Source organism: Auxenochlorella protothecoides (assembly GCF_000733215.1).
Source record: "Auxenochlorella protothecoides strain 0710 unplaced genomic scaffold scaffold61, whole genome shotgun sequence".
NCBI lineage: Eukaryota > Viridiplantae > Chlorophyta > Trebouxiophyceae > Chlorellales > Chlorellaceae > Auxenochlorella > Auxenochlorella protothecoides.
This window is the reverse complement of record NW_011934415.1, coordinates 208,429-235,717: the sequence shown is the minus strand read 5'-3', so window position 1 is coordinate 235,717 and position 27,289 is coordinate 208,429. Positions and strand designations below refer to the sequence as shown.

At 61.3% G+C, this 27,289-nt stretch overlaps 7 protein-coding genes across 7 annotated transcripts; 2 read left to right on the top strand and 5 right to left on the bottom strand.

Moving 5' to 3' along the window:
• Positions 1-307: 307 nt before the first annotated feature.
• On the top strand, positions 308-732 carry F751_5356 (hypothetical protein; the record flags this gene model as incomplete). Its single annotated transcript, XM_011403156.1, has 2 exons — positions 308-408; positions 552-732. The coding sequence occupies 2 exons, from the start codon at positions 308-310 to the stop codon at positions 730-732; spliced, it is 282 nt and encodes a 93-aa protein (XP_011401458.1).
• A 1,287-nt stretch (positions 733-2,019) lies between these two features.
• On the bottom strand, positions 2,020-11,194 carry F751_5355 (Replication factor C subunit 1; the record flags this gene model as incomplete). The annotated part of the gene is made up of 22 exons (XM_011403155.1): positions 2,020-2,040; positions 2,133-2,219; positions 2,362-2,583; positions 2,792-2,923; positions 3,176-3,673; positions 3,891-4,004; positions 4,219-4,414; positions 5,264-5,273; positions 6,104-6,236; positions 6,447-6,511; positions 6,697-6,947; positions 7,230-7,411; positions 7,534-7,645; positions 7,904-8,004; positions 8,234-8,411; positions 8,565-8,668; positions 8,915-8,986; positions 9,207-9,459; positions 9,623-10,086; positions 10,304-10,420; positions 10,582-10,791; positions 11,045-11,194. The coding sequence occupies 22 exons, from the start codon at positions 11,192-11,194 to the stop codon at positions 2,020-2,022; spliced, it is 3,672 nt and encodes a 1,223-aa protein (XP_011401457.1).
• A 1,280-nt stretch (positions 11,195-12,474) lies between these two features.
• F751_5354 (hypothetical protein) lies at positions 12,475-12,842 on the top strand (the record flags this gene model as incomplete). Its single annotated transcript, XM_011403154.1, has 2 exons — positions 12,475-12,566; positions 12,701-12,842. The coding sequence occupies 2 exons, from the start codon at positions 12,475-12,477 to the stop codon at positions 12,840-12,842; spliced, it is 234 nt and encodes a 77-aa protein (XP_011401456.1).
• Positions 12,843-14,651: 1,809 nt separating this feature from the next.
• Positions 14,652-18,524, bottom strand: F751_5353 (RNA polymerase II C-terminal domain phosphatase-like 3; the record flags this gene model as incomplete). The annotated part of the gene is made up of 10 exons (XM_011403153.1): positions 14,652-14,759; positions 14,942-15,260; positions 15,463-15,623; positions 15,884-15,996; positions 16,129-16,210; positions 16,350-16,530; positions 16,751-17,757; positions 17,920-18,001; positions 18,112-18,341; positions 18,489-18,524. 10 exons carry the CDS (start codon positions 18,522-18,524, stop codon positions 14,652-14,654), a joined length of 2,319 nt encoding a protein of 772 aa, XP_011401455.1.
• Positions 18,525-19,217: 693 nt separating this feature from the next.
• On the bottom strand, positions 19,218-20,065 carry F751_5352 (hypothetical protein; the record flags this gene model as incomplete). The annotated part of the gene is made up of 3 exons (XM_011403152.1): positions 19,218-19,429; positions 19,561-19,795; positions 19,916-20,065. The coding sequence occupies 3 exons, from the start codon at positions 20,063-20,065 to the stop codon at positions 19,218-19,220; spliced, it is 597 nt and encodes a 198-aa protein (XP_011401454.1).
• Positions 20,066-21,200: 1,135 nt separating this feature from the next.
• On the bottom strand, positions 21,201-22,251 carry F751_5351 (hypothetical protein; the record flags this gene model as incomplete). Its single annotated transcript, XM_011403151.1, has 4 exons — positions 21,201-21,440; positions 21,615-21,718; positions 21,874-22,108; positions 22,222-22,251. The coding sequence occupies 4 exons, from the start codon at positions 22,249-22,251 to the stop codon at positions 21,201-21,203; spliced, it is 609 nt and encodes a 202-aa protein (XP_011401453.1).
• Positions 22,252-23,767: 1,516 nt separating this feature from the next.
• Positions 23,768-25,592, bottom strand: F751_5350 (hypothetical protein; the record flags this gene model as incomplete). The annotated part of the gene is made up of 6 exons (XM_011403150.1): positions 23,768-24,001; positions 24,159-24,262; positions 24,417-24,651; positions 24,796-24,861; positions 25,099-25,337; positions 25,517-25,592. The coding sequence occupies 6 exons, from the start codon at positions 25,590-25,592 to the stop codon at positions 23,768-23,770; spliced, it is 954 nt and encodes a 317-aa protein (XP_011401452.1).
• Between the last annotated feature and the right edge of the window lie 1,697 nt (positions 25,593-27,289).

Genomic DNA, 27,289 nt, shown 5'->3' with positions numbered 1-27,289 from the left:
CGTGTACGCGGGAAAATCTCCCGAGACTTTCTAATTTTGAAACCCTCGTCATGACACCGGCAAACATGACATCCTGCGAAACTTTCTCCCTTCACATTGACACATCATTTGCACAGATGCGCACTGACATTTCATTTTCGAACTGCGAATCATGCTTCACGAGGATGCCCCCTGCCCGAGCATCGTGTCGCCTGGGGTAGATTCCCACTCAGATCCGAGCTCTCCAAAATCATGCCAGACAGACATGGAACGCGACGTCGTGCTGGAGATGACAGAAACGTGTCTCAACGGCATGGCAAAGGTGCACATGGAAACCGCTTCGTTGTTAGCCGAGATTGAGGTCATGTCGAGTCATACATGCCACGTGCTGGACGAGCTCAAGGCCCGCTTCCTGGAACGAATGGATGGGTAAGGAACCACGCTCCCGCACCTATGTGACTTTCGGAGTGCCGTGAGAGGGGAACTGTCGACGATCCTCTCAGAAATCTACAGGGGGGGGTGGCATGGCGTGCATACCAATACAAGTGATTCCTCATTTCCCACGCCAACAGCATGCGGTCCCAGGTCATGGAGTTTGTGGAACAGCACGAGTCTGAGTGGGTACAGATCTCGGCCCAGACTCTGACGGCCCAGAGGAAGCTGGCCAAGGTGCAAGGCATGGTGCGAGGCCTGGGTCTCGGTGCCGAGTCCTTCCAAATGGACATGGAGGGTACTTCACACGCCCTGGCCTGATGAACCATGGCGGCATGAGTGCCCAGAGCATGCGAGCCTTGCAACAGTTTCACCTCAATCCCTGTGCACCACACGCATGCCATGGAACGTCTACCTCAGCAGGTTTCAGGATGGTAACAATGCACTCCTTTCCACTTCACTGCGGCTTTGCCCCCTTTTGAGATCCTCGAGCACCACATGAGCAAGCGGCCACACACAGCCAGCGCACGCTCACAAGGTGTGGCTGGGGGAGGTGGCATGCTTGCCGCAGCAATAGCGTGTTCTGGGCTGCGCACGTGCGTCGGGGATCTTCGACTCCTGGGAGAGGAACGTCCTCGGGCCAGGGGCCAGGGGCGCGGCGGGGGTGTGAGCTTGGGTCGGCAGCAGCACTTCCAGGACGCTGAAGGCCTCACCCTGCCCTGGATGGGGTTCCACAAGGAGAATGAGACCCGTCAGCATGATGATGCTCTGTCCTGCCGGGAGTACCGCGACCGCAGGGCCCACTGGGCGATGCAGGGCGTGCTGCTTTGTCAACTGTCAGCATACATGCGTGGCCTCCTCGGACATCACTCACCCACGCTGCCGCCGGGCGGGGATGCAAGGGGCGGGGAGGCCCCCTGCATACCGGGTAAGGGCGGGCCCAGCGACGCTGGCGGCTGCGACTGCTGGGAAGGCATCTTCGACAACGGCTGGGAGTGCGTTGGCATAGCCGGCTGATGCTGCCTCTGCGTCAGCACCCGGGAGTCTGGACGTGCACCGGATGGGGGCGACGTCTGCACCGGCGAACGCTGCGACGCTTGCGTTCCTGCTCTGGAGAGCGTCTTCGTCGGCGTCTGCGACCGCGCCCGCATCGCCGGTGGCGACAGCGGCTGCGTTGCCAGCTGCGCCGGCGTGGATGCCTGCGACGCAGCCTGCGGCTGCGACGCGGCCTGCGTCCCCAGCGGCGCCTGTGCCAGCGCCCGCAGCTGTGACTGCTCCTGCGCCGCCAGCTGGGATGGCGCCTGCGTCTGCGTCTGCGTCGACCTCGGCGCCTGTGTCCGGGAGTGCAGCTGCATCGTCGGCTGGGATGGCGAGTGCGCCAGGCACTGCGGCGAGGAATGCCTCACCAACGGCGCCGGCGAGGGCTGCCCTACTGCCACCGGGGCTGCAGCGCCCCGGGCGATGGGCGGCCCCTGGGTGGCCTGCGGGCTCCACGGTGGCTGTCCTGCCACAGAGTGCCCCCCAGGCGCAGCCGCGAGGCCCGCCTCAGAGCGCACACCAGCCGATGCTGCAGGCTCTGAGGATGCAGTCCTCGGCCCATTCCCCATGCTAGCGGCGCCAGGGCTTCCCCTGGGCTTCAGCGGCGATGGCTGGGGGGTTGTGCCCGGCATGGGCATATCGGGGACCGAGGGGAGGTTGCTGCTTGGGCCGACTGCCCCGACCTTGCCCTGGATGAGGTCCGGAATGGCTCGCAAGCCCTCCAGCAGATCGGCCGTGGCAGCCAGCGAGCTCTGGACCCCCTCATGCGCCTGTGAAGGGGGTGCGGGGGGACAGGTGGGTGAGTCCCTGCACAGGAAGACGCGGCGCACACATGTGTGCCAATGCCCCCAAACTGCGGCCGCTTCTTCCCCATCCACGCGCCGGGTGCATGCCACCAGCCCCCCAACGCACCTGCAGGCACGCTGTGCGCGCTTCGGCCAGACGCGCTAGGGCCGCGGGGGTCTGCAAAAGGCTCTTGGCGATGTCGGCGACCCAGTACTCCATTGTCGTGTGCCTCTGCGCCAGCGCCGCCGCACTGTCCATCAGGGCGCGATGCTGAGCCTTGGCCTCAGCGAGGTCGTGCACTGCCTGCTCCGCACGCCCCTGCCACGCTTCGGCCTCCGCCTTTACCTTCTGTCGGTGGACCAGGGAGGATCGGAGGGGTGCGGCATGGCATGCACAGCCCAGGCTGCAGCATGGACTCCACTGAGGGAGGCACCCACCTCCACACTCCATGCAGCAGGTGGTAGAGGGTGAGCGGCGACGCAGCGTCATGGAAACTCACGGGCTCATCAGCGTGGACGCTAGGCACATCACACGACTCCATCCCCACGCCCCTCACCTCCTCTAGTGCCACAGCAGCGGCGAGATCTGCCTCCAGGGCGCAAACCTTTTCGTCAGCAGCGGCACGAGCTTCCGTTTCTCGCCGCAGCTGCACATGTAATCGGCCCGTCTTGGTGTCGGAGTTGCGTGACTGTGGGGATAGGGGTAGTGTGAGGGGACTGGCTACCAGACTGCCCCTGGCAGGGATGCGTCGCAAGCGACCACCAACAGGAATCTCGCAGCGACGATGGAGCCACGGGAGACATTACCAGGGAACCTACACGAGCCCAGCCATCCGTGGCCGACCACATGGGACACCCCCCCCCCTCGATCCACATCATCAGCAAAACGTCGGGCCAGGGTGGCGGTTCGGGCACCCAGCACCTGCTTCACACCTCCTCACCATTTCTAGCGCCGTGTCGGATGCCAACTGCAGCTGCTGCTTCAAGTGCTCCACCTCGGCTGTGGCCGCCTTCGTTCCCTCCTCAGCCTTGGCGGCCTTGCCCACGGCGGCATCGGTCTCGCTCCTCGCCTGCCCAGCCAGGTGCTCCGCCGTCTGAGCCTTGATGGAGAAGGCCGACGCCTGGGCCTCAGCCTCCTCTGCGGTCCTCTTAGACTCGGCAGCAGCCTCCTTTGCAGCCTCTGCAGCCGCCAACGCACTCCTCCGGTCCTCCTCCGCCTCCGCCGCCTGCGCGCGTGCAGCTGCTGCGTCGGCGTTGGCCGTCTGTGCGGCCTCCCGGGCTTGTGCCACCTCTGCCTTCAGGACCTCCACCTCCCGCATCAGGGCCTGCACCTCAGCGGCGTGGCGGTCGGGTTCTATGTCGCCGTCTTGCTGGCGCGCCAGACCCTGCACAGCCTTGGCAGGCGTCGCCCCGGCGGCCATGAGCGCCGTCTTGGCTGCCTGCAGGTAGGAATGGGCCAGGATGGAAGGGAGGATGAGTAGGGAGGCCCAGCTGCCTACCAGCTGAACAAAGCCCAGCCGGTGTACTCAGTGGATTACTCCGGTCCGTGCTCTTTCTTGGTGTCCAGAATGCAGAACAAGTTCATGGCATGATGCGAGGTGCAGACAATTGGTATGACCGGCCGCCTGCGCCCGCATACAAACCCCACCGGCGCACCCTTAACTGCGTGACCTGGGCGGCCAGCCGAGCCTCTGCCAGCCTTGCCTGCTGCAGCTGCTCGTTGGACTGCCTCAGCTCCTTGCGTGCATTCGCCAGGGAAGCTGCCAGCTCCTGTCATGCGGAGCGGTGATGGGCACCAAAGGTGACTGTAAGCAGACACATTGCCAAACCATTGCCTGGCGGCACAGGCGCTTTCCTGTCTGATTGCCAGGCCAGCCGCACGGGTGCTGCATGCCAGCTGAGGGGTGCAGGAATGCCACATGACACCTCATCCTCCCCATCATTTCGACAAACGGTGGACATGGTGTGCCCATCGAAGACTGACCTCCTTCTCAATAGGCCCGGCAGACAAAGGAGATGCGCCCTTGCCACGACTGCCCTCCAGCCTCGACTTCTTCTTCAGGTCACTCCCCATGGCCTGCGAGAGCGAATGGCGTTTCATGCCGGTGCCACCCGGCAAGGCTTTCGCGCTGCCAGCTTCTGGCTCTGGCTGCGCCTCCTCAAAACGCTTCAGCTCAAACCTGTTATTGGGTTCGAGAGGGGATACTGCATGGAGTGATTGCAGCCAGTGCCATGGTCCCCTTGTGTGGCAGGACATGGGTTGTGGCCATGAAGACAAGAATCTGTATCACCTTCACCGTCTGCACCCGCACTTACTCCAAGATTGGGTCATGCAGCCCAATGTTGCTCAGCCGCAGCCGTGCACCCAGTGGAAGGGGGAGACTACCGTTTTTGGGGACGCGGACATCATTCACATAGGTGCCATTTGTGGAGGTATCCTCCACATGCCAATGGGTTCCCTGGGGGAAGGGCCAGTGGAATGGATGGATCTCAGCAGAGTGAACGAAAAGGCACAAAGCATGCACATCCACCATGCACGCCAGATTTGACTCAGAATGCGCCATCAGCTCACATCGGCGCTGTATACACGGCAATGCCGTGTGCTGAACTGCAGCCAGTCAACGGGTAGCGTGAAGGTCTGGGGCCCCGCAACCCCTCTGCCAATCCGAGTGTCGCCATACAGCACTATATCGCAGCCGTGCGGGCCGATCAAGGCTTTTGCGCGATCATTGGTGGCGATCAAGCGGTACTGGGGCATTGCGTGACATGCGGTAATTGCTTCCCGAGCTTCCTGACTCGATCTTACAGCAGAGTCTGCCCCGGGCACTCGGTAATAAATTCTCTCCTCAGAGATTCGATTGTCTCAGCATCGCTCAGCCCTCCTCACAACGTGCACCCGTCCTGCAAAGGCGGATTGCTTCCCTCCCAACTCCCACGTGGTCGCGCAGCATGGCGTGCTGCATCTAGTATTCAAATTTTGGCGCCCAGGAGCCACCCGATACTCACATGATGATGACTTCCGCCCCTACCTACGAGACGCTGCTAAACCGACTGTGGGGGCGGGCTTGTCTGGCCTTGCATTTGTCCGGATGAGCATCGTCACTTCACGCAGTGTCAACGCCGCCTGCAGCTCTTCTTCCATTTCCATATCGGCCATGAAAATCAACAACGGCCTCTGGATTGCGGTGACAGTGGCCATGATCATTACACGACCAAGTTTGCATGGGCCATTTTGACTCACTTCTTCCCGCGCCCTCCCCTCCCAGAGGCCGCCTTGCCAGAGCTTCGGCCTCCACTCCCCCTCCCTCTGCCGCCCTTCCCGCTGCTTCTCGCTGCCGTGGACCCATCTTTGAGGGTCAGGCTCATGCCCTTGTGCTTCATGGCCATCAACTGCAATGACATGAGGGCGTATTGGTGCGTGGGGAAGAAAGAGGAAAAGAGCCATAATCCTTTGACCATTGAGGAGGGGGACAAGGAGGATCCTTGCGACATCAGGCCACACTATGCAGCGTTCCCAAGGCTGGTAAGATGCTGTATGGAGGTGGAAACCATTAGTTGAATGCTGATGCACCGCCCTTGTATTCCATTCCCTATCAACTTCCATGGCCCACCTTTTGCTGTATCACTACGGGGTCAAGCTCCTCCTCCTCCTCCTCCTCCGCTCCAGCTTGGGTCTCCTCGCCCTCCTCACCTGGCACAATTCAAGTTGGAGAGAGGTAAGCCAGAAGTTGTCCACGACAGTCAAAAGCCACTCATGCTCGTGCATGCTCTCTTCTCCCATTCAACCATTGAGCCGTCGAGATGTATCCCATGAAGCCTGGTAGACGAGGAGACAGGGGCGGGCCCCCCCTCTCGAGACCCCGGCGCACCAAACTCATCCGCTCCGCCCTCCAGGGAGGCGCCGCCGCCCCGTCCCTTCTTCTTCACCCCCCCTTCCATCTTGAAGCCGGTCTTGGGGCGTAGGTGCTGCGCATTGAAGGCCCTGGTAAAGGCAGACTTCACCTGCACAAGGGAAAAAGAATGGGAGTTCAGCCGTCAAGGCGCCAGGCAAGCTGCTCTGCCAGGGGCAGACGCCGAAGCATGCAGCGCAGCACGCCCAGCCTGCATGGCGCCCCCGCTGCAGATGCATTGTGTGATTGAGGAAGACCAGGGCCCTCATACAGCTGGCTGGCAGCATCCTCTCCCCCACCTTCCCTGCCACCCCAACCTCACCTGTGTCTCGATGGGCTTCATGGGGTCCTCGCCCCACGTCCCCTTGGTCTTCCACTTTGTGACATCTGGGTTATGATCGGTATGGGGGTGTGACTTTGGCAGCACGTGCTTCCCTGGCACTGCGGCCCAGCGCAGGATCATGTCGACCATAGACCTCTGCAAGTCTGCCAGTCTCTGAGCGGAGCAAGCACTCCACTCCCTCCTCCGAACCACCACCTCCCTGATGCAGCCACCCCTGAACACACTGCACCCGTGATGAAGTCAATGTCTTCCCGCGCCAGGGAGTAGTCTGCCATCTGGTGTAGCACCTCCTCGATGCCCTCCTTTCCTTTCCTTGCCAGGGGCTGGACCAGGGTGTTCCGCAGCACGGGCAGGTAGCCCAGGCGCAGCGCAGTGCGGTCGCACTCCAGCGACCCGGATGACGTCATCCGGGTGTGCAGCTCGCCCAGCAGGCGCCGCTGCTTGTTGGAACTGGAGAAGTTGCCCAGCCAGGCAGTGAACCTGGTTTTGATGGGGGTGGGTGGGTTGTCAGGGACGGCTGAGGCATGGGCTGCATGAGAGTAGCCCGGCCAGCCTACGCCTCAGGCTCCTCAGCATGCTACCAACGTTGCTGGACGGGAGCCTGGAGTGCAGGAATGGAACTCTCCCATGTGAACCTCCTCTGACACCCTGTCCCCAGGTGTCAAAGCAGATGGGGCTCGCAGAGCAGGGGCACTGCCAGCCCATCACATGCCCGCCTGGCCATTGCTGAGCCCTGGGGGTCACGCCATGAACTGACCCCACCTCGGGAAGTTGGGCTCCATGGGGTACAGGCCCAGCACCTCCCGCCCACCGCGCATGTAGGTGGCTGGGAAAATCGTGCCCATGACCACTGCAAAGGGGGACAGTGCCCAGTTCTGGGTCTGCCGCACCCTGCGGTTCACCAGGTCGCCCGCGGAGAAGGCGTCTGCTGCCTTGGCGATGATCTGTGGGGGCATGGCAGGGGGGGTGAGGGAGCGAGGAGACCCTTGGGTGACACTGCTCGGTGACAGTGGCGGCTGCGACCCCTTCAGGGCACGTAATCTCACACACACACACACCCTCCGACCTGCATGCGCATCGTGTCGTTCTGGGCAATCTTGGGGCGGTGGTTTATGTAGTTCTCCTGGACCAGGAGGGGTACCAGGTCAGCGTCCTGGAAGACCAGGTCCATTTGATCCCTGCAGCAGGTTGGAGGGTGTTGGAAGAAGGGTGTGTTGAGATGCATGCACACACGGCACACCAGGTCATGTGAGGGGCAAGCGATGCAGCCGCCGCTGCCGGCAGTTGACATGCATCTGGGGTCATGTCCAAGCCACCATCACACAAACAGCTGGAAAGGAAGGCCAATGGGAGAGGCAAGGCCCTGCAGCCATGTTGTGATCATGACAGGTGGCCAAATTGACCCTGATACAATCCCAAACATCCCCACGACGCACGAGAGCGACAGGCCTTCGCCCTCATATCCCAGCAAGCGGCGCCCGGCTTCGAAGGGGGACATCTCCAGGTCCTTGGACGCCCCCATGCCTCCCGTCTTGACCTGGGGGCGGGTGCATATCGAGGTTGCATGGGACAGTGGGTACAGTTTGGCGGTGGTGATGGTGTGAGTTTCTCTGAGCCTTCCCCTGATGCTGTCCCCCGATGCAGGAGACACACCATCAAGTCTGCAGGGCGACGCTCCTTCCCAGCCAAGAGCTGGACTTCACCGGTGCACAGCACTGAACCTCCGCCCAGATCGCACAGTCAGAGACCCCGAGCCGGCATCCCACCTGGTCGTAGGAGAGGCTGGCGGAGCGCCGTCGCACCATCTGCAGCTGGCCCACGATCAGTCGGATGTCGCCGCCGTTTGCCGATTGAATTAGGGCGGCCAGCGTAGCATCGTTCACGGCCAGTCCCTCGGCCCTGCAGATCTCCTGCGCACGCTTGGTGATCTGCTGCACGGTTGGCCTGCAAGCAGGTTTTGTCAAGGAAAGGGGGAATGGGCCCGGCAGTGGCAAGGGCTGGTGAGGCGAGCGATCACAGGATGGAGTACGCCCATGCGTCGCAAGTCCCCGCCCCATGGCCAGCCTGAGTGACACTGATTTGCACAAGCACACCCACTTGCGGAACTCCAGCTCCAGGCAGTGGTTGCGCAGTGACCTCAGCTTGGGGTGGTACTTGTCGTTGCAGATGGCGATGATGGGTGTCCGCGTCTTGTGGATGGTCTGTGCAAGGCGGGCAGTGGCGGGACAGGGATGGGCTTCAAGGGTGTACGGGAGGGTTGCTGCTGGTCAGCATCTCAGGGGAGTGGGGGCAACGGGCCGCTGATGAGAGAGCTCCTTGGCATCCTATGTGCTCCCAGTGGGCACCTCATCTCTTCCAACGGTGCAGCCAGGCACCCAGAAACCATCGCATGGATGCACACGGGGCAGGGCAACCCCGGCAAACCAAGCCCAACAGCCAGACTGGACCTGAATGAAGTCGGCCACCCCACCGCGGTCCCCCGCCGACATGCCATCCACCTCATCCATGATCAGGCACAGCTACGCAGGTGGCAGGGAGTTTGGGGGGGGATTGGTCTGGAGCAGCGTGGAGGCGCATGCAAGCGCTGGTGCGTAGGGGCATGCTTGAATGGCATGCTGCCGGCTTATCCCTGCCACCCAAAGAAGCACACAGCATGATCTCCCTGAATGAATGCGGCCGCAGCGACCCGCCTTGCTTCGCCTCCACCACCCCAACTCTACCCCAGAACCTTCCCCGCACCTTGTCCCGAGTGCCGGTGGTGGAGTAGGAAACCGCGGCATTGGTGGTCAGCTCCTTGATGGCGTTGGCCAGCTTTCCCCCCACGCCCTTGAGCGCCGAGGCGTCGGCCTTGGAGCGGGTGTCGCTGGCGTTCACCTCCACTGCCCGCAGGCCTAGCTCGCGGCAGAGGCAGAGTGCGGCCGTGGTCTTGCCGATGCCGGGGGGACCGCTGATCAGCACCGCCCGCTTCTTCAGGTCGGCAGCCCCCTTGCCCCTGCACGTGGTGCAGTCCAGGATGGCGTGTGCGGACAGGCATGCCCGGCGCTGGGGTAGCCTTACGCCATGGAACCCTGGTGGGTGCAGAGGCATCCCGATGGCCCCACTTTGCACGACCAGTGCTCCCTGCAGCCAGCGCATGGCAACCCCACTGCGCTGACCTGGCGCCAGCAGCGCCGCAGGGCTCCCGGCCGTGCAGGTGGACGGCCTCCCACTCCCGCAGCCATTGGCGGAGGGTGGCCACCAGCCCGTTATTGCCCACGAGCTCCGCCGTGGTCTTGGGCCGCCACTTCTCCACCCACAGCGACTGGTCGGCGGCGGGGGCGGGGAGCGCCACGGCGGCGCGTGGGGTGGTGGCAGGGGGCGCCAGTCCACGAGGCGCAGGCGCGGGGGCAGACCCAGGGGCCGAAGCGGCCGCCGCAGCGTTCGGGGCCGCGCCGGACACGGCGCCGCGCGCCGTGTCCGGTGACCGGGAGACTAGGTGCACGGTGGCTTCCACCAGGGACAGCAGCCCACCCTCGTCAATGACAGGGGTGCCCTTGGCCTGGGCAGCCGCGTGCTTGGACCGCCCAGCATACTGACCGATCACCAGGAAGGAGGTGCGGCCGCTGACGTTGCCGGTAACCTGGCAGGCGAGGGGGTGGGGATGAAGGGACTGTGAATGGGGGTCCTTTGGAGACGGGGTATGGCGAACAGCACAGGCCCTCTCTCGGGCAGAACACCATTCTCAGGGCACCGTCTGCAAAGTAGATGCATGCGCTCAGTCCAAGGCGCACGCATCCCTCTTCCTTCCCAATGCCCAGAGCCACCATGGCTCCACAGCACGTCACATCCCCACACACCTTGCCGCCATGCCTCCGGATGAGATCCTCTGCCTCCTCACGTTTCAGCGAGTCCAGCACGCCACTGATCACAAACGTCTTGCCCGTCAGGCAGTCTGGGTGGCCCTTGGGGATGGCCTGGAGGGCGGGGCATCGGGCAGATGGGATTCCAAATCAAGCACAGGGTAAGCTGGCTGATCCTTGATGCGCAGCAGGCCTGACCACCGCATTCTCTGCAGCCCAAGGGCTGGAGAACCTCCATGGCGCCCAGCACCAAGCAATTGTTGGGATATCCTCACCTTGGTCCCGGCATTGGGGGGCTCGTCGGGAGCTCGAGCCGCATACGAGGTCTCCGACATGAAGCTCAGCTTCAGGGCCTCCTCTGGAGGCAGCTTCTTGGCGGCGGCGTCAACGGCCTCCACGGCCTCCACAGCCACAGGGTCCAAGCCTGCCAGGGGACCTGGGATCTTCGCCCGGGCGGTGGGCGTCCTGGCCTTGGGAGAGGCGACCTGGGCGGGGCAGGCCATTGGCGGTGGGCGAGCGGCGACGAGGTAAGACATGATGACAGGTACCCACAGGGGGGAGAGCCGGCGCAGGAGTAGCCGAGCAGGTGCGCCAGATCAGCCTCATGCTCCTTTCCGCAACCCTCACCTCTGGAGCAGACGGTGAGGCCTTCTGTTTCTTGGGTGGGGTAGCATGCACAGCAGGCTTTGAGGGTGGAGTCCTAGATGCGGCCCTCATCTTCTTCTGCTTCCCAGCCACCTCAGAATCACTGTCACTCGCGAGCGACAGCTCGAAGTCGTCGTCGCCATCCGATTCGCTCAACACCACCTGAGTCTTTTTTGCGGGTGCCCCCCGCTTCTGCAAGTTGAGCGAGGAGCGGACAGGGTCAAGTGAGAGGAAGAACTGCATGAGACCACAGGAAGCAAAGATAGGTACCCCTGTGCGCCTCGCCAGGCCCTGGCCAACGATTGAGTAATCAAGTCACTGTCAGGTTGTCCTCACATTGGTTGCAGGGGCTTTACGTTTCCTCCCAGGGGACGGCCCGGGAGAGGAGGTGAGGTCGAGGGAGACGGGCTGCCCTGACTTGCCAGGGGTTGCAGACTCGGCGTCTGGTACAGCCTTGATCTCCTCTGCAGGGAGAAGAATATACAAACGTGTGACCAACTGCTTGAGCGAGCCCACAGCAGTGTCTGCATCCATAAATTCAGGATACTCATACATTCAGCCACCCTTGTTGACGCACCCGACTCCTTTGAGGCGGCTTTGGCACCACCACGCATGAATGCGCGGATGTCCTGCATCTCTGTCACCGTCTGTGCTGTCGCTCACTGCTGCTGCTTTGAAAACTCGTTCTGGAGGTCCAGCACAGCCGCCCAGGAGCCACGCTAAGCCTCGGATGAGAATCTCTTGCCCGAATATAGGTCCTGGATTGTAAGTATGGAGCTTTGGCCGTGCTTTGCAGTGCGATCGCTTCGCGTGGGGGGTGCAGCCTTCCAGCTCGACACCCACGAGTGTGCGAAGTCTATTCAGCCCCGATCGCGGGACACATGGTGATGTCGATTCTTCTCGTCATTGGGGAATTGATACAATGCATCCCGCTCTGGAGGCTTGGCCCGGGTTCAGGCATCTACGATCTCAGGCAAGGGGCCGCTCTGCGTGCTGCGCGCGCCACTCAAATTTTCAGATCCGGTTCATCCAGCAGGGTGGGGATTCGCTCGACATGCCCGAATCGCCATCGCGGGCCGCGAGCATGAGTACACGAAGAATTTGACGAAGTACTCGAATAAGAGTGTGTGGGAAACGCTCTGGTGTGAATCGGCCCAGGCGGCAATCCTCCTCTGGCTAGCATCACCCCTGAAATCCTGCAAGCTGACCGAGCTGCTCGTGCGTAAGAAGCAGCGCCAGAAGCGCAGGCATACTCCTGTACAACACATTATAAACTCAAGAGCCGGCTTACTAGGAGACTGCTGGGCTGCACGATGCAGCACGGTGGGAGCATGGGGCATTCTTCGTCAGGGGGCCCCCTTCGCAGGGCCCTTGCTCTGGGTTCCCACCTATACCAGCGCCATCCCCTCCTGATCAAGTGCGTGACTTCAGGCATCGGTTTTGCGTTCGGTGATGTCCTCACGCACCTGGCTGCGGCGAGGGCGAGGCCCATGACTCGGTACAGCCCTAGGCGCACCGCCCTCATGGCTGCGGCGGGACTCTGTGTTGCCGGGCCGGCAGGGCATGTCTTCCTGGGTTGGATGGAGCAGCACGTCATGGCAGCCACTCCGATGAGGTAAGTTGAGTCTTGCACAAACCTGCAAAGGGCTGATGAGTAGGAGCAAGCTGTTAAGAGATGGGACATGTAGGTGGCCAGTATAGGGCGGCATCCTTTCACACAGACATGCTCTCCACTGCGCCGCCATGCAGCCGGACAGCTGTGGCCCTCAAGTTCACTCTGGATCAGGTCCTTGGCCTGGTGCTCTGGCAAGCGGCTTTCCTCACAATAAACCCCAGCTACCGTGCAGCGGCTCGAAACCTGTTGCGCGGCCGGGAGACGGCAGTGGTGTAGTGACCATGCCTCCCTGGATTTTACAAGTTTTCTAGTAATAATTTACAATCGATGCAGAGCATCCTTGTCCTAGTATGGGGACGATCTGCTCTGCACACCCCTGCACTGATGTCACCTAATTGCAACTCTACTTGCTGATAGCTACATGGCATCGCCCTTGTTATCGGGTATAATAAGTCACAGCTCAAGTCTGCAAGAGGGATACAGAGTATCATCCAGATTGGTGTGTAAATTCTTCAGTGCAGTATCACAGAAATGTGTGCCTGGGCAGCATTCTACCACAGAGGACGGGGTAAATCTCGGCATCCTTGTATCATCATATCATGCGCAGTGCATCCTTGAAACAGGAGTGGCACCCCACCATTCGTGGTGAAAGTAGACAAAGTGTTGAGAAGCAGGTACCGCATTCGTCACTCCTGCTTCGCAAAAGGTGCACTGGTGGCGAGATGGACGGCTACGCCGAGCCCAGCCCCCAAGGCGGCCCCACCAAGCGCGAGTCGGGGATCACCATGCTGCAGAGCAGCTGCAGCCGCACCACCGACCAGAGCTCCCACCTGAAGAGTTGGTGATTGTTGGGGAGCAGGGAGGGGTCTTTCAGAAAGGCTGGACTGGCATGAACATTAGCCCAGCAATTTTCTAGGCAGGGACATTGCCATCCAGCCGGGAAAACAGTTCTGAAAATGGATTCCGGTGCGACAATGAGACAATCCATGCACCACAGGCTCACCCTGCAGAACTGGTCGGTGCGATTCTGTAGCTTGTTGTAGTGCAGCCGGTACGCCCTATCCTCGAGAGCAACCTTGAGGTCTTCGTAAGTGGCAACACGCGCCGCGCCCGCGATGACTGCAGGCGTGAAGAGTCTCGACGTTCAAGCCTCGTGAAGCGGAAAGAATCATGATGTGTGCGACCGCCCTCCGGTTCCGTGGCCTCCGAAACCCTCAAGCACCCACCTGTCAGGAGGGTCGTGATGGCTGCCGATCGGGCACCAGTCTCCAGCGCCTTCGCCCCGAGAACCGCCCATGTGCCCGTCGCTCTGTAGCCGCGGATGGCTGCGATGGGCACAAAGAGGGTCAAGGCCAGGAAGCCACCTGTTTGAAACCCTTTCTCGACGATATGCAGCCCCAATGTACTGCCATTGCGAAGTGTGGTGCGGGTGGTCGGATCAAATTCCACCTCCACCATGGCTCAAGTTTCTCTGTTACGATGTGAGCGCGTACACACACAAGGGACTGCATGTTTCTCCGAGAGGAGTGAAATTATTATGACGTAATGGAGGGTCAGGCCCCCTTTCTTGTCCTCCAAAGTCTGCATGCGTCCGGAAAGCCACATCGCGACCCCACTGCGCCTGATGGCGATTCAGCGCACGGCACGTGGAGGGGTCTCCTTCCTGATCCCTGTCCGTCACCCTGCATCTACACGCCATTCTGGCTGTCGGAGAGATCGGGTGGAGAGGGACGCACCTGTCACAGGTGCGACTGTGGCCCCGGACCTGGACCGTCGCACAGCCGTGCAGGCCGCGATGCGCCAGGGAAGCAGGTCCCCATCATCAAGTAAAGGTTCCAGGGTTTTTGATGATCACACACTGCTGTCGGCCCTCCGGGCGCGACAGTCGCGGGCTTGAAACGCTGTGTCGTGCCCAAGGACGGCTACTTGGCTCCAGGACTACCCAGGGATGCAGAGGGGGACCAGACCCACCTCCCATTCCGTGAGTATCCGCCGCAGGCTGGCCCTCGGGTCACCCACGCACACCCCCGCCCCTGATTGCAGGGACCCCAGGCCTCCACAACACCGCGGCTCTCCACACGGCACTCAGCGCAGCTCGAAGCGCCTCTCGTCGGCGCGCCGCCACAGCACCTGCGAGCACTCCAGCCAGCCCTGGGTAACCACCCAGATCCCAGCCGCACGCGCCTGGATTACCTGGGTGACCGCGGCGGGGGTGGCGTGCACTTTGGGTCGACTCGCGCGACTCACGTTTGGAATCGGGAAGCGTCAAGTCACGTCGTCGCGATTCTCTCGCCCAGACTGTGAGCTTGAGGGTGGCTCCACAGCGAGACCCCCCTCTCTCCCACCCATACACACGCCAATCACCATGCACATACCTTCTCCGTGCCGGGGTTGCCGGCCAAGAGGTGCGTGGTGCTGCCGGTCTCCAGGGCCAGGGAGCACTGCGCCCCAAAGCGCTCGGCGCCCACCCAGAGCGGGTGGGAGGGGGCGGGGGCGCCCAACGGGATGACGTGGCTGAACACCAGGCGCACGCCGGCCAACACAGCGCGGCGTCGCTCCGCCAGCACGGGCCGCACGTCTGGGGCCGCGGGCGGCGCGCGGGGCGGCGCGCACAGCGCCGCCCAGAACGCGGCATGCACATCGCGCAGGATGCCCAGGGTCACGTCCAGCATGCCCCCGGCCACCGACTCATCCCTGCGTGCGGTGTGTGGCAGGGGGACGGTGGGGGGGCAGAGGAGCGCTCCGGCAGCGGCCTCTGTCCGCTAACCCCCAGAGAATGCACATGGGAACCCTGGCGCGCAGCCGCCCGTCCCACCCGGTCCTCCCATGCCACTCCATTCCTCGCGGACCCCCCCTCCCCCAAAAAGGAAAGCACACACGACAACAACAAGGGCACCTCGCGAGGTCCAACAGCGCGGGTCCGTGCAGTCCCTGCCGCGTGCGGCTGGAGGGGAAGTAGTGGTACTGCTCCACCGCCACCAGGTTGGCGGCGTTCCTGGGCCACACCGTGTGGTTGTCGTCCACGATGACTGCCACGGCGTCCAGCCCCGCCAAGCCCTTTTGGAGGGGGGAGGGGAGGTTGGGAGAAGAGGGGGGTTGGTTAGGGGGTATGTGAGCTGGCAGGATCACTGGGCACCCGGCTGGCGGCGTCGCAATCCCTTCCCGACACCCAGCCAGGGCACACGATTGCATGTGAGTGCGCATCAGAGCACAGGGAGCTCTTGGAGGCCCTGAAAGCCCACCCACGCCGCCACAACGCCAGCCCTCCCGGCTGCCTCGCTGGAGCCCCCGTCGGGCCCCACCCCAGAAAGCCCCACCTCCTCCTCCAGCGTCTTGAGGCAGTCGCCGCCCTGAGCCACCACCCGCGACCCAAAGTACTTGCCATCCGGGTCCAGGACGTGCATCACGGCGGCCGCATAGTCTGGCCGCCCTGCGAATGCATGGGGAAGAAAGGGGGGACAGGGATCGTGTCGGCCATGCCGCTGTGCCAGCGCCAGGTGATGCATGCCACGCCACCACGTCCCTTCCGCAATCCGCCGCCCGAGTGAATCCCCGACCGCACCATTGGTGTGCACTGTCATCTCAAACAGCTCGGCAGCACCGGCAAGGAAAGCGCGGACGCCGGGGCGCAGCTTGGTCCATACCTGGGTGGAAGGGGAGTCGTGGCGGGGGTGTCCCGAGGGCGGAGGGGTCGAGGCATGACACACCCTACCTGCCTGCGCGGGCATGGAAGCTGAAGCGGCCAAAAGCTTGAACAATCCCTCCAAAAAGTCAATTGCCAACCTGCACGTCGTCCAGGCGGAAGAGCTGGCGGTCCTCCGCCCCCAGCGCCGCCGCCTCGCAGCGTAGGTGGGCCAGCAGGCGGCTCGGGAGGTCGCGGTCGCTCTGCTGGTCCACGTCGGCAAAGGTGCAGCTGTTGAGCAGGGTGTGGTCCAGGTCCAGCACTAGCGACAACTTGCCGCGCCTGGTTGTTGGGGGGTGTTGGGGGCGTACACTGCAGCGCGGGGGAGGAACAAGGGTCCACGAGGAGAGGGCGCGTCGATGCACCCCAGCCTCTGACTTCCCCTCCCTCCTGCGCGATGCGGGTACCTTGTACCTCCACACCCAAGCCCATGATCCTCCTTGGCCAAGCCGGCACCCCCAACTCCCCTTCCCACAGTCGAGCCCCTCCTGCACGCACGCACCGCAGCAGGTTCTGGGCCGCCTGTGGCTGGACGCTCTGCAGCACAGCCTCACCGGGCCTCGCCACGCCGGGCGGGGTCGGGCAGCGCTCCGTGGGATCACCTGCGGGCTGCGGGGCCGCAGGGTGCGCCGCCGGACGACGCGCGGGCATGGCCGCCGCACCGAACCCCTCCATCCCCACGGGCCTCTTCTCAGGCACAGAACCCGCTTCCCGTGCCGCCAAGGCGGGCGTGCCCGCGCCCTGCCCTGCACCGCTCTGCGGCGCCTGGGCCATGGTCGCCGGGGGTTCCCTCGAGTTCACCCTGGTCTGTCTGGGGTCGGCCCCGGTACCGGATGCGACCCTGTCGGGAATGTGAGGGGCACTCGCGACTGCACTCGGGCCCCGGGCCCCCTTTCGGCCTGCCGCCGGCGCCCGGCGCGGATCGATGGGCAGCACGAAGCTGGGCCCCGGCTGGCCTGCAGCCTCCGCCAGGTCCGCGTCCCTCTCCCTGCCAGACACAGCGCAGGAGGCAAGCGGTGCCTGCCCCTGCATCCGCCACCGCTCCTGCTGCGGGGGCAGGGGCGGCCTGCCGCCCGACCCCCGCCCGACGCCTGGCTGGTCCTGCGTGGGGGCTCCCTGGTCGGCATCGGCGGGCCTCCCTGCGGTCTCTGCTGGGCCCGAGTTCCCCTTCCCGGACCCCTTGACTGCGGATGCCGCCGGCCCCGGGTCGGGGCTGGTCGTGCTGTCCGGCTCCAGCCCCCCCTGGCCGGCCTCGCCCTCCCAGAGCGGCAGCAGGATGCGCGCCTGGCCCTGGGTGAAGAAGTTCTGGCGCAGGAGTGAGACCGCGAGGGCGGCGCACGCCCGCAGGGCGGGCGGGAAGGGCGAGGGCAGCTTGTTGGCCACCGCGCGCAGGCGGTGCATGTTGCGGTACAGCCTCTCCCGCACGTCATCTGGCACTGCCAAGAGGGGGTTGGGGACGCCGCCGGGGACGGTGGCGGCCTTGCCCTGCAGCGGGAACGCCTGCAGCCCCTGGGAAGGGGGACAGGGGGGGGAGGGGAGGAAGCAGCGTGAGCGAGCGGGGCCGGGGCCGGCGCTGGTGCGGGGACCGTGTGCGGACCTGGGCCGCCGGGCGCCGTGATCATCATGCCCGCCACTGCACACCAATGCATGGGCCCCGCACCCTACACCCACATGGCGTGCCAGGATGCGCGACATGGCCCCGTCCACGGCCCGCAGTGCCTTGTGCACAGACGGGCACAAGTTCTCCACGTTCCTGGAATGGGGACAGGGCGTGGCGGGGGTGTGGGGGGGGGGAACGGGCGGCATGCTGCTCCCAGACGGCCGCCACGGGCCCCTCGCGGGCTCCTCCCTCACCCGGCTCACCTCACCAACCCCTTGCAAAACTTGTCATGCAACAAGGCACGGACAAAGTTGGTGGCCGCCTCAAAGTCGGCCATGTCCTCCGGGCTGATCGAAGCGGTGCCATTGTCCCTGGGGACCGGCAACACGAGGGCATGGCCACTGGCACTGGGCGAGAGAGGGGCCGGGGCCCCAGGCTGCCCGCTGACCATGGGGTTGTACCGGGCGACCGGGGCGATGGGCCTGCTGGCAACCTGCATGGGTGGGAGGTCGACGCGATGCAGCATCCATCACAGGCTTGCCGGGGGGACAGCGCTCCACGGGCGCACGGCACGGAAGCTCGGCAGCCCTGGTCAGCCTGTTCGGAGCAGCACGCCATCGCAGCCACGGACGGGCATCACCTTGCCGAACTTTGGACTCATTGGAGACACGCGCATGTCGTGAGTGCACCGGGCCTGAGCAGGCGATTACATCACCACAGCCCCGTCCATTGCCGTGGTACACATGGCAACAAGGGTGACTGTGCTGGGGTCAGCGGGACCAGGGCATCTCTTCCTTGCAGTGGTGACTGATCCATGCCGTGTGTGTTTTGTTCCCGACAGGTTCTCGATGGGATGTGTGTGTGCCACGCTGGGAGCCCTCCGAAAGTAGCATGTCAGCTGGGGAAGCCCACATGCTCTCTGAGATGCTGACTCACCACCATTCCCCTCGTGCTCTACCGATGAGATCCACAAGATGGTAATCCAATCCAGCAGACTCAATTCATCACACAGTTGGATCCTCAACCAGGGGTCTGCATAACTGCAGCCTCAAAGGCTGCCTGCAAGAGTGAAAAACTGCTCCATGATGGCAAAGGAGACCTCTGGGTACTGGAGAATTGCAGAGTGCCCTGCCTCTGGAAGAACAATGGACCAGGCCCTCGGGGCCCGTGCTGCGATGAGCCTCTGGGACTGGATGGGCATGACCAGGTCCTCCTCGCCTCCCAGCAGCAGCAGGCTGTTCGTGACGGAGGGCAAGCCATCCCAAACGCGTGTCTCCATCAAGAACTGATCGCAAGTCGGGAATGTATGCGCAAGGGGCTCAATGAGCGTGAGTGAAGTATATGCCTCGTATGTGTACATCGGAGCCCTCTAACCACCCAATCCTTGACAATGGATCAGGTCTCCAAGTATGCTCACTTCCAGCCTGTCCATGCAATATACTCCTACTTTCTTACTGTCATCCATCCCCGGCCTCACATATTCAACCAGGGCGTAGGAATGTCGCGAGCCAGTGGTGAAGTTGTAGGGTCCAGGTCCCAGGGGTGCCGAATGAAAGTACCCGTCACATGCCGCCTTGGCAGCTGTGCAGTAGGGGTGGGAAACAACAATTAGCTCATGTAAAACAACCGGCCACTTTCCTCTATGCTGCCCTGCTGCTCGGAGCACGAGGACCTTGGGTGACTTCGGCGCCCACCCCGCCACGCTGACCCACCCCTTGAGTATTCCAGAGGATAGTTGATGGCCAGCTGATCCATGGGCCTTGCCTCTGGGTCCAGGAGCACAGACTGCGCCCAGGCGGTGGCCGCTGGGGAGCTGGGGCTGCCAGCACTTGCTGCAATCATGACAAAGCTGGCGAAGGAGGAGCCATGCAGCACGGCGGCTGCCAGGGCAACGCAGGATCCCATGGAGATGCTCAACACATTGGGCTTGGTGCTCAGCTTCAACGCCTGTGGGCGTGCATATCCTGAGAGCGTGTCATGGCCACTGGATTTCGTGGAATGCAACGATTCGAGCTACCAGCACGCTGTACAGCCGCCACGCTAGGCCCCGAGCCCTCCCCCGCTGACCTTCACAAGCTCCAACGCATCATTCGCCATCCCAACGATGCTGAGAGCCTCAGAAGAAAAGTCCTGCAACATGGATGGAGGAGCCCACCAGATCTTGATGTTGTTGGTGGGACAGTGCAACCGAGGCATCAAGTGGGAATTGCTTTTCATGAATTGAAAATCGTGGCCCTAAACTATGAAAATTCTTTCATACAGGCACCCACAACGAGTAGCCGACACCAGCAAACCAGAACACCCCCATGTATCAATTCTCGCAACTTGCCAGAGAATGGCCCTGGCCTCGATGGTCGAACAAGATGACCTCCTGCCTGGCTGCAAGAGCCAGCATGGCTGGTGTCGGCATGTCCCCCATGGTGAACCCAAACGGAGCAAAAACCAAAAGGGGAGGACGAGTGGTGTTCCGATTGCCGAACCGGAAGTAGGCCATGCGTGCGTTGGTTATTTCTGCATGCATCAGGGGCCCATGGAAGTCTGAAGAGGATGCTACCCTCACAGGTGCTATCTCCTCCGTCACATTACAGAAGTCCAGGACCTCAGGGTCGGGACCCCTGAGGCCATAAGTGTCTGCAAGGAGGGAAACGGGTTGAGTGAGGCAAGAATATGCAGGTAGTTCTGTTGGTGTGCTCTGGTGCGTAATGTGCCTGGGATGACAGCAAGACCGCTACATGTACGGAAAGAATTACGCTACGGTGGCTGGATGGCCCCACCACGGGGGCTTGGGCAACAGAGGCCGAGTTGAAAGTTGGGAATGCAAGAGCGCGGTCTCTTTGTCATTAAGGTAAGTTTAGTCCCTACCAGCGTGCGCTCCGGTGTGAAGTATCAACCCTACCGCCATGAATATTCGGCAGGTATGGCGAAAGAGACAGGGACACATGCTGGGCCTCCGCTGCCAGGTCTGAGGGCCAAACACGAATTGGGTTCAGCGAGGGATGCACCGAGGAGTAAACGTCTTCATTCGGACCAAAATCGATGCGAGTACGTCGATTCGGCAAGGGCGATTCCGCCAACACGTGACCGGAGATCTGCCTGGCCTCGATAAATCTGCTGCACATCGAGACCATCAATCACATGCAGTGTTCAGGCTCTCACCTTCGATCACATGCTAGTGGCTGAACTCGGTCAGTCATGAGGTGTGATTCGGGATATCTTTTGGCGACAATTCTGCGCCTCCTTTCGATATGTCCACAAAAGTTTGAATCGCACATTACAATCAAACGGAACCTGAACTCCTTTCGCATGGATGCAAACAGACACTGAAGATTAATTGTCAGTTTTAGCTAAGCCTCTAGCCAAGACTGCTCTCAAAAGTGAGAAATTGTTCCATGATGGCAAAGGCCACCTCTGGGAACTGGAGGACCGCTGTGTGCCCCGCCTCCTTGAAAACGATGGACCAGGCTCTCGCAGCCCTTGCTGCGACGAGCTTCTGGGAGTCGACGGGCATGACGACATCCTCCTCGCCTCCCATCAGCAGGAGGCTGTTCTTCACGCCTGGGAGGCCGTCCCATACCCTGGTCTCCGACAGGAACTGTGCGGAGGGGGGGGGGAGTGCCTGGCATGATCAATGGGCACGACCGCAGGCATTGTGGCTGGCCAAGGCAAATCCTGAAAGCTAGCGTCATGTCCCCATCGCAGGGGTACAGCTGCCTTTTAAAGGTGAGGCAATTCCCCATAGTGAGGTTACCCTGCCCAGTTTCCTCACAAATTCAACCAATGCAAATGCTTGGCGAGATGCAGTGGTGAAGTTGTAGGGGTCTGGGGCCAGGGGATCTGCGTTCAGGTACCAGTCGCATGCAGCCTGAGCGGCTGCGCACGGAAATTGGGTATGAGCATAATCAGGGCGATTCGTGGTTGAGGGGGTGTGGAAGGCCCATACTGTGCATATCGATGCCTCCAAGAGACAGCTACTGGGCCATCATGGGGGTGCAAAGCCGCTCATACTCCTCCTACAAGCACCTCACCAGACTGGTACTGCAGCGGATACACGATGGCCAGCTGCTCGAGCGGCCGTGCCTCTGGGTCCAGGAGCACAGACTGCGCCCAAGCCGTGGCAGGTGGGGAGTTGGGGCTGCCTGCGCTCCCCGAGGCTATGACGAAGCTGGCAAAGGATGGACCATGCAGCACAGCAACCGCCAGCGCCACACAGGAACCCAAAGAGAAGCTGAGCACGTTGGGCTTGGTGCTCAGATGCAACGCCTGCGGTTGGGCAGCGTTGGGAACGGCCCCTTAGCGGTGGGGTGTTGGTATAATACGAGGATGGCAAACAACAGGCTGCAAGCAGCAAAGGACTTTCATATCATCGGACTCACCTCCACAAGCTCCATGGCATCATTTGCCATGCTTACTATGCTGGGTGAGTCATTGGAGTAGTCCTGTCAACATGAGGGATGGAAGGTGAGACTAAGGACCGTGGCAAGAGTATGGCAACCAGCGGCATATCACAGGCAAAGTATTGCTACTCTTGGCACTGGAGACTGTTGGCTCCTCAATCAACTGTTTAAACAGCAGCCCGACATACAGCCGTACACTGCACCCCCTTCCCTTCTGGTATAATACTCGCCGTGGAAAAACCCTGGCCTCGATGATCGAACAGGATGACTTCCTGATGGGCAGCAAGAGACCGCATGGCAGGTCTGGGCATGTCCCCCATCGTGTATCCAAAGGGAGCAAACACCAGGAGGGGTGGCCGCCCTGTGGTCTGATCACCAAATCGGAAGTAGCCGATGGTAGCGTTGGATATTTCCGCGATCATCAAGGGGCCATGAAAGTCTGATTCGGCCTCCACCCTCACGGCCTGATCATCCTCGGTTGCATTGCAGAAGTCCAGAACCTCAGGGTCAGGGCCTTTGAATCCACCGATCTCTGCAGGATTTTTGGGGGCGAATGAGGCAAAAGGTTGGCAGTCAGGCATGGTGGGGTTGCTGAAGCGGTTCATTTGCCACAAAAAATTACATGGGCATGCTAGCTTCGATAGACACGGAAGCCGAAGGAATCCACCACAGTCGAGTTTGCGAAGGCACCGGCATAGCGCTCTTCAGAAGCTAAGTATCTGCAAGAAGCTGATCAAGAATGATTCCCATTCTCACCGGCATGCGCGCTACGGTGGAGGAGAAACCCTAGCGCCAGGAATATTCGGAGGCCATGGCCAGAGCGACTGGGACGCATGCGCCGGCGTCTCTGTCAGGTTCATCAGCAGAGGCAGGACATTAGAGAAATAAGAGGATGATTGGTTCCGTAGAATGGGAGCTCTCGCATGGACTTCGGCTTGCTGCGGTCCGTCATAGTATTCGATTCACTCGCGCTGCGCAAAACGCGCGGAGAATCCCGTCTTTTCTTTGAGGGAGGCATGAAGTGTAAACAGCTCAAAACTTAGCAGCCCAACACATCGGCACCTGTTTCCCAATTGTCTGGAGATGACAGACTACAGTACCATAGTTGTTTGGGCAAAATAGAGCAAGCCAGTAGGGAGGGAAGCGAGGCAAGGGTGGACAATGGCAACCTAGAGCAGAGCACAGCACTGAGCCGTCGGGTGGTGTGCTTCAACCAGTGGCGAGGAGAGCATGAGTGCAAGTGCAATCTAGTGCAAAACAGAATCTATACAAAGCAGGTGGAGGGGCAGTGCTCCCATTCGATTATTAGTCAGTGCAAGGTCTGCAAATAGAGATTCGTGCTCGAGGTCTGTCAATGACACGAGAAGAAGTACCTACAGTCCTGAAAGCAAGTGTAGGGATGTGGTATGAATGGACCAGAGACAAGGCCCACTCCCTCATATTTGCATGGAGGAAGGTCCAACCTGAGAATAAAAAGCGGTGCCATGTGGGGCGCCGTTGCCCGCCACCCCTCTTGCACCCTGGCCTACAGATCAGGGGAGCCCAGGAAGGCATCCACGAGGTCCAGCACAGTGTCCCTGCACTGGGACGCCACCCCGTGCCCTGCTTCCGGTATGACGACCAGCCAGGGGGCAGGGAGGCGTGCAGCCATGGCCCGCGAGGACTGCGCCGGCACCAGGATGTCGTACTGCCCCGCAATCAGCAGAACGGGGTTCCTCACAAGCGGCAGGGCATCCCACACCGCCGTCTCCACATTGAACTGTGGACCAGGAGGGCGCAAGTGTAGAGAAGGGGTGGGTGGGGAATGTCCTGGCACGATGGGCGATTGTATATCACCATCGGATTGCTAGGGTCATGCGAGTCCCAGGCCCCTCACACAGCCTTCATGACTTTACCCAAGCACACCCCAGGCCTACATAGTGCAGGATGGCCAGGGCCTGGCGCCCATAGGCCTCCGTGATGGTGGCCTCCGCCAGCATGTACAGGCTCTGAAAGGCGGAATCACATGCTGCCTTTGCACCTGAGCAGGAGTGTTGGTGTGGGTGACGGGGTGCTGGGATGGGAAGGGGGGACGGTTTCAATCGCCTGCATCCCCAGGCTGGGCATCTCCCATGAGGAGATGGCAGCGCCTACCAGCGCTGACCCTTTAGAGTCCACCCCAGCCTCAGCCTCACCCCGTGTCGTGTTCAGGGGGTAGAACAGGCTGAGCATGTCCAGGGGCCTCCTCTCCGGCTGGGCGACAATGCTGAGGCCCTTGTCGGTGGGGGGCTCCGAACCCAGACTCCCAGCGCTGGCCGATATGGGGATGGCTCTGTGGATGGCGTCACCGTGCAGCGCTGCCACGGCGATGGCGATGAAGCCGCCCATCGACACACCCATCAGGTTGGGGGGTAGGGGCAGCTGTAACGCCTGGAAGGGGTCATGTTGGGGAGGAAGGTGGGGGTTGGCGGGCCTCGGGGTTTGGACTGGCTGCGCTGATGGGCCAGGGAGATCTGTCACCAGAATTGCCAGCCAAAGGGATCAAGGTCTGGCGTTCACAGCAATGAGACATACCTGTATAAACTCCACGGTGTCCTCTGCCATGCTTTGAATGGTCAGCGGACTGCTAATGTTGAGGTCCTGCACATTGTAGCGAGGGAAAGGGGGACTGTGTGGTATTTGAGGCATTTCTTCCAGGGAGATCTGTGACCAGGCAGGGTCACAGCCGACATTCTTCCCCCAGGGACAGATGCGCCAGACCCTCGGTGCCCGGACTCAATGTCCCCAAAGTCCTCCACTTGCCTCGGTCGCGCCGACGCCCCGGGTGTCAAAGATGATGACCCTCTGCTCTCGGGCCAGAGGCTCCAGCAGCCTCACATCCCACATGTCCAGTGACTGGCCAAAGCCGTGGATGAGGAGGAGGGTGGGGCGGCCAGAATCGGCCCAGCCAAAACTGTGGTACCCCACGATGGAGGTGGAGATGGCGACATGGAGCAGCGGCCCGATCAAGTCCTGCTTGGAGCTGGTGGAGGCGAGGAGGGGGGGTGCCGTGGTGTTGCAAAACTGCAGCACCTCGCCCTCCTCGGATACTGGGGCCGCCTGCCCCACCACTGCGCCTGGGAGGCGAGCGTGGAACGATGGGAGGGCAGGGAGGGATGAAAACGACGATTCGATCAGGAAGAGCACCTCCGCGGGCCTCGGAACAGGCACATAAGCGGCCTCGCGCGCGGCAGCTCGCCCCTTACCCCCGCCCGACAGGTATGTCCGAGTCTTTCTAATGCACAGGAGACCATACCTGTGGCGGGTCTGAGGCACAGGAGTACCATTGCCAGGCAGACGGCCGTTGGGTTGGCCGAGCCACGTCGGAGCATGGACCTACGTGCCTCGCCGATCCTCGCAGACTTTTGTCGAGCCAAACGCGTCAACAAAACATTACAATCATATCCCTCTAGACGCAATTCCATGACCGCCTCACTCCGGTAAGCTCGTTACGGCTGTACAGGGACGTATGTGTACGAGGGGGTCGGGGTCCGAGCGGACCCCAGCTCTCCCTTTCCTAGTTTTTCAGGTACGCAACGGTGGTCTTCAGATTTCAGACATCTGCCAGTCGTCGTCGAGGCCTTTGGCACGACCGAAGGATGCACACGGGATGTGCTGCACAATAGCTGCATGTCGGAGGGACTGTTAGGCGAGCACAAGACTGAATCTTAGACTAGCCATGCTGGAATAATTAGTACTATTTGTACAACAAAACCACAGCTCCAGTACGCTCAGCAAATTGCATCAAGCGAGGTAAGTAGAAGCTCTCACTATATATTATACACAGAGAACAACTCTTTCCAGTAAGAGAGGGTTGCTTGGGCAAATGCTCCACATTGTCCTCACAGGCGATCCAACTTCCGATGTAGGTAACTCCAAGATTGCATTCATCGGGTCACAGCAATAAAGCAACACTGACTCTGGCAGGGAGAAGAGCAACAGTGTTTGTGTCAGCCGGGCAAGATAAATAAAGAGGTTGTTGATGTAAGAGCATCACCAGAGTCCCAGCCTAATGGGAGGTCTGGGTCGGCCCGTGCCCCATGAGGCCTTATAAGTTAGTTTTAGTCGAAATTGATGTACCATTGAAGGGAGATTGGATGTCATATGCGCTCCTGTGATGATTGACCAAGTCATCGAGGTTGAGGATTGTCCCTCTTGGAAGTTGTAGGTGGAGGGACCCAAACACTTGCACACAACAATGTCAATCCTTCATGAGCTGCTCGCACTCTGATCAGGCGATTAAAGACTAGTTAGTAACGGCTCGTGGCTCCTCTTCATGTCCTGTGCAGCGTGTGTGCTGCTTTCCCAGAAGGACGATTAGTTGCATCTGGGTGGGGACTTCGGTGTCATCACATGCTGCGCGATCAGCAGAGTACCGTTCTTTCACCACATTATCGCCCCCCTGGGACAAGTCACAACTCGCACTTCAAATAACATGTTACCCTCAAGCATTGCTGAAAAAGCTTTTCCTGTGACTTCAAGTGCTTGTTCGCCTTGCGAGACCCCTTCGTTTGGTTGATAGATTTTCGAACTTTACAGGGACATGGCAAGTCCCGTCGGGGTGCGAACGCGCCGCACGCGGCACATTGTTGTGTCTAAATATCATTGTAAGGGTAAAGTATCGAGTGAAAGGTAGATGGAGTACTGCCTGCAACTGTTGGTCGTGCCCGGGGCGTCCCCCCGTTGAGGCCTCCAGCGACACAAGGAGGGGTGCCAGAGGAGGGGCGGTCCCCTCCTGTCGTTTGCCCGTCTGAAGGAACTGCCACCCCGCACACGCTCTCCCTGCCGGATTTCTAAGCTGGTCGTTTACAGAAATGGGATCCACACCAGGTGCAAGGTTAATTTGGCCCTCAATTGCTTGCTGAAGCAGTCTGCCGCCTCATGCCGCCTCCCCTCTCAAGATGGGAGCGGATGCGGCGCGTTTGGCCATGTTTGGGGGCTATCTTCGACAGTGGAGACCAGAGGGCGATACCCTGCCATTCAGCGGCAGTGACAGGGTGAGTTGCCCAGCATACTGCGAGGTGTTGTT